The sequence below is a fragment of the Mobula hypostoma genome, chromosome 6, assembly GCF_963921235.1.
Source record: "Mobula hypostoma chromosome 6, sMobHyp1.1, whole genome shotgun sequence".
Taxonomy (NCBI): domain Eukaryota; kingdom Metazoa; phylum Chordata; class Chondrichthyes; order Myliobatiformes; family Myliobatidae; genus Mobula; species Mobula hypostoma.
The window spans coordinates 10,098,249-10,110,806 of NC_086102.1; the positions used below are offsets into that span (position 1 = coordinate 10,098,249).

At 44.4% G+C, this 12,558-nt stretch overlaps 1 protein-coding gene across 2 annotated transcripts in view; it reads left to right on the plus strand.

The window, feature by feature from the left end:
• The first annotated feature begins 888 nt into the window (after window positions 1–888).
• The window catches only part of abcg1 (ATP-binding cassette, sub-family G (WHITE), member 1), a 76,990-nt gene continuing 65,320 nt past the window's right edge, over window positions 889–12,558 (plus strand). The window contains exons 1-2 of one of the 2 annotated variants that reach the window (XM_063050275.1): window positions 889–1,049; window positions 4,878–5,102. In XM_063050275.1, coding sequence (XP_062906345.1) covers window positions 1,046–1,049; window positions 4,878–5,102 — 229 coding nt within the window. In that variant the 5' untranslated portion in view covers window positions 889–1,045. The remainder of the gene's footprint in view (window positions 1,050–4,877; window positions 5,103–12,558) is intronic. The other variant, XM_063050276.1, reaches the window with a different exon arrangement.

The window sequence follows — 12,558 nt, forward strand, 5'->3', positions numbered from 1 at the left end:
ATGTGGGGGAGAGGGGGATTTCAGTCCGGGATGTCGTGGGGGAGAGGGGGATATCAGTCCAGGATGACATGGGGGAGAGGGGGATATCAGTCCGGGATGACGTGGGGGAGAGTTGGATATCAGTCCGGGATGACGTGGGGGAGAGGGGGATATCAGTCCGGGATGTCGTGGGGGAGAGGGGGATATCAGTCCGGGATGTCGTGGGGGAGAGGGGGATATCAGTCCGGGATGACATGGGGGAGAGGTGGATATCAGTCCGGGATGTCGTGGGGGAGAGGGGGATATCAGTCCAGGATGAGGTGGGGGAGAGGGGGATATCAGTCCGGGATGAGGTGGGGGAGAGGGGGCTATCAGTCCAGGATGTCGTGAGGGAGAGGGGGATATCAGTCCGGGATGATGTGGGGGAGAGGGGGATATCAGTCCGGGATGTCGTGGGGGAGAGGGGGATATCAGTCCAGGATGACGTGGGGGAGAGGGGGATATCAGTCCGGGATGACGTGGGGGAGAGGGGGATATCAGTCCGGGATGTCGTGGGGGACAGGAGGATATCAGTCCGGGATGACGTGGGGGAGAGGGGGATATCAGTCCGGGATGACGTGGGGGAGAGGAGGATATCAGTCCGGGATGTCGTGGGGGACAGGAGGATATCAGTCCGGGATGACGTGGGGGAGAGGGGGATATCAGTCCGGGATGACGTGGGGGAGAGGAGGATATCAGTCCGGGATGACGTGGGGGAGAGGGGGATATCAGTCTGGGATGTTTGTCTCCGCCTCTCGAAGCTGGTGATTGGTTAAAGCAGATGGAAACTGCCGGCAGCTGCAGAGGGTAAACAGACTTGGAGAGAGATTGCTATGTTTAGCCTCTGTGGTACCATTACCACCTCGGAGTTCCTGCATCCCGAATTCTGCTGACATTGGAGCAAACGCGCATTGTTTTCCTCCCCCGCCCCCGCCACCCCAAACGTTATCGTTTAACCAAATTGCAATCAACTGCTAAAAATACTTCAACTGCGCTTCAATAAACTGCAGTCGGTTCTGAACAGGCTATGGGTGAGTTTTACAATTTCTCAAGCTCTCGCTTAGCGTAATGTAGAATAAGGAGGTAGCCGATTGAAGGGTTGGCAAGGTTTGCAAATTTAGCAAAGGACACTTTTTATTACGTGACGCATCGATGAGACAGCGTTTAATTAGTACCGAATAACCCTATTGTAGATCGAGTCGGTATCGTCTATTGATAAAGTTTCTAACGAAAACAACTGTAATAATAAAATTATATATTGCAATATATTAATTATTATGAATTGAAAAGAGTTTCTCATTAGTGCAGGCACCCCTACTAATAGATAAAATTAACAATGCTTTGTTAAAAATTAACACCATTAAGTTGTTGCATTCCAGTTTTTGAATTATTATTATGCACTCGGGATCACTAGTTTTTAGATTTATATTCTTAATGGTGCATTGAACAGAAACGAATAATCAGCTGGATTTGTTAAAATCGTTCTGATTATTGGGAGCGGGTTAAGCGATCCGACGCTTCTCTATCCCTCTCGTTCACTGGGTTTGATTTGACCGACAGTAACCTCGCTCTTGTTTGCTTAGGAGTCGCCAGGAGGGAATTTTTGTTGCATTTTTAATCGCAGAATTGAGGAATCCAAAAAAAAACGTTATTGACGGTGTCGTAATGTTTACAGTAATTATTTAATGGGGCGCAACATTGCAAAACAATATTTAATGATATATATGTTTTTTTTGTTATTGAAGTCTTTATAGAGGTTTAGAGGCAAATGTGATGGAGCAATGAACACCGTGGATACTAGTGACAAAAAGCTCAATCCTTTTGAACATAGAGTACAAGAACAGCTCTTCGGCCCACAATATTGAAGATTAGTAATCAAATGGCTAACTAGACTAATCTCTTTTGCCTACACAACCCGTGTCACTCCGTTTTTCTCACATTCATGTGCCCATCTAAACGTCTCTTAAAAGTCCCGAAATGTATCTGTCTCTACCACCACCCCATGCAGTACATTCCAGGTACCCACCACTGTCTGTGGGTATAAAAAAACTCTTGCCTTCACCTCTGCTCTGTACTTTTTTTGCCCTTCCATGTGGCAAGGAGGTGTGTGCTGACAGGCCAGCCACCATTGTAAATTAGCCCTCCTGTGTTGCTGAGTGGCAAAATCTAGGTGGTGGGGAGAGTGAAGTTGATGGGAGGGAGAACATGGGATTAGTGTAAATGGACACGACTTGATAGGTCATTGGGCCAGTTTCATAATGTTGGACGAATTGAATCATTACCTGAGTCAAGAGGTCAAAACAAAATCCTTCACCCCTTTGATAAATAATTCCAATGGAAGGTCCCTTTGCCATTTTAGAAGGACCTCAAGACTGTTTGCATTTTGGTCAATGAGGTGGTCCCTGAACTGCACCTGAGATACTCAGTGAACGTGATGATGATGATGATCCCATTAAAATTATAATGTGAAAATCTGAAAAGGGGCTCAGCCCAAAATGTTGGATCTTTAGGTGATCCATAGATGCTGTCTGACCTGCTAAGTTTCTCCAGCATGTTGTTTGTGTTACCTTGGATCTCCAGTTGGCCAGGTGGATGGATTGGATTGTCAGGGTGTCTATGAAGACCATGGTAGCCCCCATCAATGACAATCATCCAGTAGCAATTACATCCTGTATGATGAAATGCTTTGAGAGGTTGGTGATGAAACCTACCAACTCCTGCCTAAGAAGCAACTTAGATCTGCTCCAATTTGCCTTCATCACAACAGGTCACCAACAGATGCCATTTCGTTCGTCCTTCACTCAACCCTGGAACACCTGGACAGTGAAGATGAATACATTGGGATGCTTTTCATTGACTACAGCTTGGCATTCAATACTAATACTCAAAACTAATCAATAAGCTTCAAGACCTTAGCCTCAGTACCTCCTTGTGCAACTGGATCCTTGATTTCCAGACAGACTTGCAGATCTGTAGACAGTTTAGATGGATAACAAAATCTCATCCACATTCTCCATCAGTACAGTGTGTCTGCAAGGCCTTGTGTTCAGACCCCTGCTCTATACTTAAGACTTTGAGGCTATGCACAGCTCCAATGCCATACTTAAATTTGATCAAGACATACAAAATGCTGGAGGAACCCAGCAGGCCAGGCAGCATCAATGGAAAAGAAAAAGACAGTTGGCATTTTGGGCTGAGACCTTTCAGGACATTGCATTTATATTCGTTTCTCGGTCAGTGAGCTGGTGTTGAACAGGGCGGCTGCCTGGCACAATCCCCTCTTCCAGGCGGATTGCCATTGGCCAAATCAAGGGTGGTGGTGAAACAGCATATAGGAGGGAGATTGAAAATCTGGGTGAGTGGTACCACAGCAATAACTTCTCACTCAATGTCAGTAAAACCAAGGAGCTGATTATTGACTTCAGGGGGAGGAAATCGGAAGTCCATGAGCCAGTCCTCATTGGGGAATCAGAGGTGGAGAGAGGCAGTAACTTTAAATTCCTTGTGTTATCATTTCAGAGGATGTGACCTGGGTCCAGCATGCAAGTTCCATTATGAGGAAAACATGACAGTTCCTTTGCTTCTTTAGAGAGTGTGCAAAGATTTGGCATGACATCTAAAACTTTGACAAACTTCTATAGATACGTGGTGGAGAGTATATTGATTGGCTGTACCAAAGCCTGGTACGGAAATACCAATTCCCTCAGATGGGGAAAATCCTATAATAAGTAATGGATAAGGCCTGGTCCAATTCAGTAAAGTCCTCCCACTATTCAGAGCATCTAATTGGAACTTGTTCGCAGGAGAACTGTATACCTAATCAGGGACCCCCAGCATGTGGGTCACGCTCTCTTTTCACTGCTGCCATCAGGAAGTTGGTACAGGAACCTCAGGAGTCACATAATCAGGTTCAGGAACAGTTATTACCCCACAACCATCAGGCTCTTGAACCAAAGGAGAAAACTTCACTCAACTTCAGCTGCCCCCATTACTGAAATTTTTTCAGAACCTATCTTAACATTCAAGGTCTCTTCATCTCATGTTCTTGATATTTTTTTCTTATTTATTTATGGTGTAACGCTCCGCTATATTGGCTCGTATATGTCTAGGGGAAATCCTGCCCGGCACCGGCCTGAACGTTTCCCGCTGGGTCGGTTGGTGTACCACTGCCACCCAAATCAATCCCAAACATCAATCATCAGCCAGCACACACAGTATGTTTTACCAAGTACACTTTATAGATATTACTAAGTCTATGAAATTAATATCAGTTCGATACAGAAAAAGAAGGAATGGAAAAGGCATCAGACTTATCAAAGTTCAAGTTCTTCGTGCACAAGTTGGAGCTCAGCAAGTTCTTCGGGACCGCCCGGAGTAATCGACTGGAGCCTTTCCGCACGTCCGTCGTCCTCCCCGTCTCTCGTCCGACTCCCCATCTCTCGTCGGACTCCCCGTCTCTCGTCCGACTCCCCGCCAAAAACCCTCGTTCCCATTCATATGAGACAGCATTATCACCCCAAGAAAGAATAACATGAACACCCATTGGCTAATAGCATCCTGCTGTCTGTTCTAACCCAGGCAAATGTCCAGCTGCAGACTTTCTCAGCACTTAACATAATATAGAAGCCATTTTAATCCACGTACGCAGCAGTTTAAAAGATTAATGTAACAAAGAAGCCATTTTAAATTTAACATACAAATGATTATTATTATTATTATTATTTATTTTTTCCTTCCTTTTGTATTTGCACTGTTTGGTGTCTTTTGCACAGTGGTGTCTCCCCTGTAGTTGCAGTTTTTCATTGGTGCTATTATGGTTACTAGATTTATTGAGTATGCCCACAACTTTGCCGTTCTAGCAGGCATGGCAGACCCCAAGTCTGTTTGCGTTTCCGTTGACGAGGTGGTCTCGAACGGGGTGGCTGCCGGGCAGGATCCCCTCTTCCAGGCACACTTGAAGAAAGTGGAGAACAAGGTGATGGAGCCCCACCGCTTCTCCTACCTGCCCAAGCGACTTGCCGTCACCATTGAGTTCAAGGACCTGTCCTACTCGGTCTCCGAGGGTCCGTGGTGGAGGAAAAAAGGTAAGAGTGTGAGGGGGGCCGTGGGCAGTGAGGGAACAGCACTGCCACTGAGATGCTCGGTGCACACGATAGTAAAGATCTGTTAACATTTTAGTGTGAACAACTGATATAATTCTTTGTTAATTTTATAGTGTGTACATCTGATGGGAGTTTTGGCCCAAAATGTTGTTTCTTTATTCCTCTTCATGATGTTGCATGACCTGCTGAGTTCCTCCAACAGCTTGTGTGTGTCTTCTTCTTTTCCTTGGCCCCTTAGCTCCTGTGGAGCAGAGGCCATTGATAGCCTTCTGTCTCCATCATCAAAAGTCGATGTCATGGTTGGAATTCATTAATGTTTTTGTAATCCACTGTATCACCGTACAGGGGATTGGCCTATACAGCTTCACCAGAGCCCTGTTGGCTGGCCTTACCCTTTTTCACCTTTTACCATGGGGACAAGAAGGGTCAGAGCCGTCTCTATTTCCTGAGGAGACTGAGGTCCTTTAACATCTGCCGGACGATGCTGAGGATGTTCTACGAGCCTATCATGGCCAGTGCGATCATGTTTGCTGTTGTGTGCTGGGGCAGCAGGCTGAGGGTAGCAGACACCAACAAAATCAACAAACTCATTCGTAAGGCCAGTGATGTTGTGGGGATGGAACTGGTCTCTCTGACAGTGGTGTCTGAAAAGAGGATGCTATCCAAGTTGCATGCCATCTTGGACAATGTCTCCCATCCACTACATAATGTACTGGTTGGGCACAGGAGTACATTCAGCCAGAGACTCATTCCACCGAGATGCAGCACAGAGCGTCATAGGAAGTCATTCCTGCCTGTGGCCATCAAACTTTACAACTCCTCCCTTGGAGGGTCAGACACCCTGAGCCAATAGGCTGGTCCTGGACTTATTTCCTGGCATAATTTACATATTACTATTTAACTGTTTATGGTTTTATTACTATTTAATTATTTATGGGGCAACTGTAATGAAAACCAATTTCCCCCGGGATTAATAAAATATGACTATGACGTAGTGTTAGACTTTGAGAGGCAGCATGTTGTGTGTGTTATTCTGGATTCCTAGCATCTGCTGAATTTCTTGTGTTTATGACATCATTTTCCATTCATGGTATAGTGTGCACATTCTGATTTTTGGCATTGGTTTACTATTGCCAAGATACAGTGAAAATCTTGTCATGCATTTTGATGTAGAGGTCAAATCATTACACAGTGCATTGAACAAGGGAAAACAATAACAATGCACAACAAAGTGTAACAGCTTGCGAAAATGCAGTGCAGGTAAACAATAAGGTCATAGATTGTGAGGCCAATCTAATCGTTCAAGAGGGCCTTTCGAGAGTCGAGTAACAGTGGGGTAGCAGCTGTCTTTAAGCCTGGTAGTACATGCTTTCAGGCTGATGGGAGGGGGTGAAATAAAGAATGTTCAGGGTAGGTGGGGTCTTTAATTATTAGGGTATTTTATGTTAATATTATCTGTTAATGTTAAATTGTGCACATAGACAAGACACTGTGTTAATGTTATGAGAGTCATGTCTCTTCATACGACCAGGCTCAAGGAGAATTTCGACCCTGTTGTTGTAAGACTATTAAACAGATTTCTTGTACTCATGATCCACCTCACCATGGCCTTGAACCCTACTGTTTGCTTGTATGCCTTTTCTCTGTAACTACTTTATCCTGAATTCTGGTATTATTTTCCCATGTACTCACTCAATTCATTGATATGATGAAACTATCTGAATGGTATGTAAAACAAAAACTACCCAGTGTCTCAACACATTTAACACTGATAAACTGATTTACCCAATAAAAATATGCTAAAGCTTGATCATACATGTACTGCTATCATGGCTGAAACTCCCACACGTCTCCCAACGATAGGACTGCTGTTGACGTCATTTGCATTTACTTCGTAATTCCCTGTGTGCCTTCCAGAAACTTCTCAGATCAGTGGGGCAATCAGGCTGGATGATTACAGCTAAATAGGATGTGACAGAGGGCAGAAGGAATGTTGGCCAAGAGATTCCTACCCCTTTCTCAACTGATGATGAGTGGCTGTCCAGTATGTATCTAATGTTATACACCCCTCCCTAAAACATTGATTCAGATTTATCTGTCACACGTACATTGGATCATACATGTGTTATTTGCCTCACAAACCAACACAACCCCACGATGTGCTGGGAGAGGCTTGCAGCATACCCTTAGTACTCAGAAGCATCTCCCGAGCCTATCAGATGTGATGTCTTATGCAATCCTCCTCTACGTATATTTTTGGATCTCTATTAGAGTCCCAGAACAATACAGCACATACACAGGCCCTTCGGTCAACTAGTCCATGCCAACCATGGTGCCCACTAGTCCTAGTGGACAGCCAGAGACTTCTTACCAGGGTGGATGTAATTAATATGAGGCGAGTAATTTTAAGATGATTGGTGGAAAGTACAGGAGGATGTCAGAGGTAAGTTTTTATTGCACAGAGGGTGATGGGTGTATGGAACACTCTGTCAGGGTGGTGGTAAACGTAGATACATTAGGGGCATTTAAGAAACTCACCTAGTCCCAGCTACCTGCAACCGGACCATATCCTTCCATTCCTCTCTCATCCATATTCTGATCCAAGCTTCTCTTAGACCTACTGAATATTGAACAGCTTAGAGAGAGTGGATGTTGAGAGGACGTTTCCAACAGTGGCAGAATCTACAGGGGTTTCCACCCTGGGGTCCATGGACCCATCAGTTCTAGGAATAGGCGACACAGCCTTAGAATACAAGGATGTCCCTTTACAACAGAGGTGAGGGGGATGGTTTAGCCAGAGCGTGGACTTCATTGCCCCGGATGGCTGTGGAGGCCAAGTCATTGGGTTTGTTTAAAGCAGAGGTTGATAGGTTCCTAATTAGTAAGGGTTTCAATAGCGATGAGGAGAATGGAGTTGAAAAGAAAACTAAATCAGTCATGATGAAATGCAAATGAATTGAACCACCTAATCTTGCTCCTCTGTCTCATGATCTAAATGTTGCAATCGACCACTTCTGCTGGCAGCTCAATCTCCTCTTAGTCCCCTCTTGCCACATAGCCTTGCAGAGCATAGCTTTTCAAGTAGATGTGTTCAGGATCTCTGCCTCTAACACTCTTCCAGGCAGTGATTTCCAGAACCCCACCTCTGCTAAACTCTCGTCTCCAGGTTTTTGATCTTTCTACTAAGATAGGTTCTTCCTATTTGTTCTGTCTAAGACGCTCATAATTTTATGCACTTACACTGAGTGGTCGCTTTATTAAGTACACCTGTATGCCTGCTTATTAATACAAATATCTAATCAGCCAATCATGTGGGAGCAACTCAATGCAGAAAAAACATGCAGTTCTGGTTCAGAGGCACAGTTGTTTAGAAGAATGAGTGGATACCTCATAGAAACATTTCGAATGTTGAAAGGCATGGACAGAGTGGATGTGGCAAAGTTGTTTCCCATGATGGGGGAGTCTAGTACGAGAGGGCATGACTTAAGGATTGAAGGGTCCCCATTCAGAACAGAAATGTGAAGAAATTTTTTTGGTCAGAAGGTGGTGAATCTATGGAATTTGTTGCCACGGGCAGCAGTGGAGGCCAAGTCGATGGGTGTATTTAAGGCAGAGATTAATAGGTATCTGAGTAGCCAGGGCATCAAAGGTTATGGTGAGAAGGCGGGGGAGTGGGACTAAATGGGAGAATGGATCAGCTCATGATAAAATGGTGGAGCAGACTCAGTGGGTGGAATGGCTGACCTCTGCTCCTTTGTCTTATGGTCTATGGTCTTGTTCAGACTAAACATCAGAATGGGGAAGAAATGTGATCTAATTGACTCAGTATCTCAGAAACCACTGATCTCCTGGGATTTTCACACACAATAGTCTCTGGAATTCACAGAGAATGGTGCAAAAAACAAAAAAGAAACATCCAGTGAGTAATGCACACGGAGTGTAGGAGGAACTCAGCAGGCCAGGCAGCATCTATGGAGAAGAGTAAACAGTCGACGTTTCAGGTTGAGACCATTCATCAGGGCTTCATCAGTGTCCTGATGAAATGTCTTGGCCCAAAATATCGACTGTTTACCCTCTTTATTAGGACACATACAGCTTGGCACCAGTGACGTCGCAGAACAATGTGTGATTAAGTGCCTTGCTCAAGGACACAACACATTCCCTCTGCTGGGGCTCAAACTCACGACCTTCAGGTCGCTAGTCCAATGTCTTAACCACTTGGCCACGTGCCCACTCAGCAGTATGTTACAATACATAATAATAAGAGACTAAATTCTATCAATTACAATAAGAAGTGTATATAGTAAAAATTAAATAAGTAGTGTAACAATAGGAAAAATAGAGATATGGTGTTCATTGTTTCTTCAGAAATGTGATGGTGGAGGAGAAGACCTGTTTCTGAAACAGCCTCTTCTCCTTTGCTGTTCCCCTGTCTGTCACAGGTACATCGATACATACAGTGAAATGTATTGTTTGCATCAAATCGTATCATTAAAGATAGTACTGGGCAGCCCGCGAGTGTTGCCGCTAGTCTGTCTTAAGAACGTGGGAGGAAATTGGAGCATCTGGTGGAAGCCCACATGATCATGGGAGAACGTACAAAACTCCTTGCGGACAGCAGCAGGAATTGAACCCTAATCATCGATAGATGAACTGGGTTCAGAATGTGGCCCCAGTCAGTCTTGTTTCTCCTCAGGATCTCGAATCAAAGATCTTTTATTTTATTTCTCCCCAGTGAGAGCAGGCTTTCTGCTTTCTTTATCTCAAGGCCTTTGACACTTCTCTGTTCTAAGAGAATGGTTCTATTTTTGTAGCTAAAGTCACTCAAACATGAAAATATTCCTGATTAAACCTTTCCTGCAGCTGAGACCAAGCTAGTGATTAATAAAGAATGGCACTTTAGTCTGTATATTTAATTATAAATAAACCTTTTTTTTTAATCCACACCGTTCTGCTCCTTAAAAAGACTGTGTTGGTAAAACGGATGATTTACTGTGGTAGAGACAGATATCTGTTTTGAATTTTTCTCCCTGCAAGATTTTATTTCCCCTAGTCTCTTGCTATTAGTGACTTTTCTAAAAATAACATCGCGTATGAAAGACATCTTAAAATATGGGCACAATTTGTGCAGCAATCAGGTGCAGTGCACCATAATGCAACGTTCTAACTGGTAATCCTTGGTTACCGTCGGTCATTGTCCGACAGTAACCTCTCGCTGGTGCTCAACAAGCAACCAGGATCTGATTGGCTTCATGTCTGGCTGTTGCTAGGGTAGCAAGATGCAGGGATGTGCTGTGAGAGGGGTGGGGTTTGAAGAAAGTGCATGTGCAAATTCAAAAGCCAGCGCTTTTCATCTGCTGTGACACAAGATAATGATGTATTACAGCAGGGTTCCGAGCTGGATATCTCAGCATTGCTGTCTGGGGGATAGATAGGTGGTGAAAGATATACCTGTATGTGAGTGAGAGAGAGAGTGAAAGATGGGGAGCGATAGATGTGATAGATATCTGTCTTGCACCCTCCTCTCTCTCCCTCCCCACCCTCCTCTTTTTCACCCCACACATGCTCACCCCCCCTCACATCACCCCACCCCTACCGCCCCCCTCATTCTCCCTCCGGAAGCCAAGGATGTTAGGATTAGCAAGGATGCGGCTCAGCAGGAGAGGTGTGAGACAGGTGGCACTTGTATAAAATATGGATAGGGAAAGAGATAGGTGCCATTTTCACCCACAGTATGAATGGGATTGAATGGTTGCACCTGCCAGCCCGATTACCTTTACAACAGTCCAGGACAGAGATTAACTGGAGTTTTATCCTGCGCCCTTCCCTTATCAGACCATTTGTTCGTGCATTAAGGGTGTGGCACAAAATTACCACCACTCTCCTAACCTTTCTTAATTCAAATTCTGATTCACTTAATTTACTATTTTACTCATGGTGGCTGTCTCTGAAATTACTGGAAATTTAATTACACTGGTGTACAAAAATTACTGATTGTTCTGGCAATGGACTACAAGGTGTGACCACTAATATTTAGTTATCCGAAATGCAGTGAAGATGAGTTTAGAATTGCAGGAATATTGTACAGAGATGCAGATGTGTTCAGAGGGGCTTGGGATACTTTCACAAAAACGATTGAAAGCCAACTTTCAATGGCACTTTAGTCTGTATATTTAATTATAAATAAACCCTTTTTTAATCCACACCGTTCTGCTCCTTAAAAAGACTGTGTTGGTAAAACGGATGCTTCACTGTGGTAGAGACACATATCTGTTTTGAATTTTTCTCTCTGCAAGATTTTATTTCCCCTGGTCTCTTGCTATTGGTGACTTTTCTAAAAATAACATCGCGTATGAAAGACATCTTAAAATATGGGCACAATTCGTGCAGTAATCAGGTGCAGTGCACCATAATGCAACATTCTAACTGGTAATCCTTGGTTACCGTCGGTCATTGTCCGACAGTAACCTCTCGCTGGTGTAAGAGGCACATCGGAAGGCAATCAAAATGTTGACTTTTCTTGTAAGAATATAAAACAATATACAACTTGCCTTATTGCCAACTTCTAATTTCTAATGGAATGAACAACCCCCTCCCCCTTCTCTCTTTTCCCATTCCCCATTCTGGCTCCCCTATTAGCCATTCTCTTCTTCTCACCTGCGTGATGGTAGTTATCGTTCCTGAACCTGGAGGTGTGAGTCCTGAGGCTCCTATACCTTCTTCCTGATGGCAACAGAAAGAAGAGAGCATGGCCTGGGTGGTGGGGGCCCCTGATGATGGATGCTGCTTTCCTGTGTCAATGCTGGGTGTAGATGCTCTCAATAATGGGGAGGGCTGTATCTACTTCTTTTTGTAGAATTTTCATTTCAAGGGTATTGGTGTTTCCATACCAGGTCGTGATGCAGCCAGTCAATATAATCTCCATCATACATCTTTATAAGTTTGTCGAAGTTTTAGATGCCATGCAGAATCTTTGGAAATTCCTAAGGAAGTTGAGGTGCTGCCGTGCTTTCTCAGTAATTGCACATATGTGCTGGGCCCAGGACAGATTCTTTGAAATGATAATGCTGAGGAATTTAAAGTTGCTCATCTTCTCCATCTCCAATTTGCCGCTGAGGACTGTATCCTTTGAAGATCCTCTAAAGATTAGCTTTATTTATCACTTGTATGTCAAAACATGCAGTGAAATGCATCACAGTCCGAGGATGTGCTGGGGGCAGCCTGCCAGTGTTGCCGTGCTTTTGGCGTCAACAACTTACTAATCCGCAAACACGAGGAATTCTGCAGATGCTGGAAATTCAAGCAACACACATCAAAGTTGCTGGTGAACGCAGCAGGCCAGGCAGCATCTCTAAGAAGAGGTACAGTCGACGTTTCGGGCTGAGACCCTTCGTCAGGACTAACTGAAGGAAGAGCTAGTAAGAGATTTGAAAGTGGG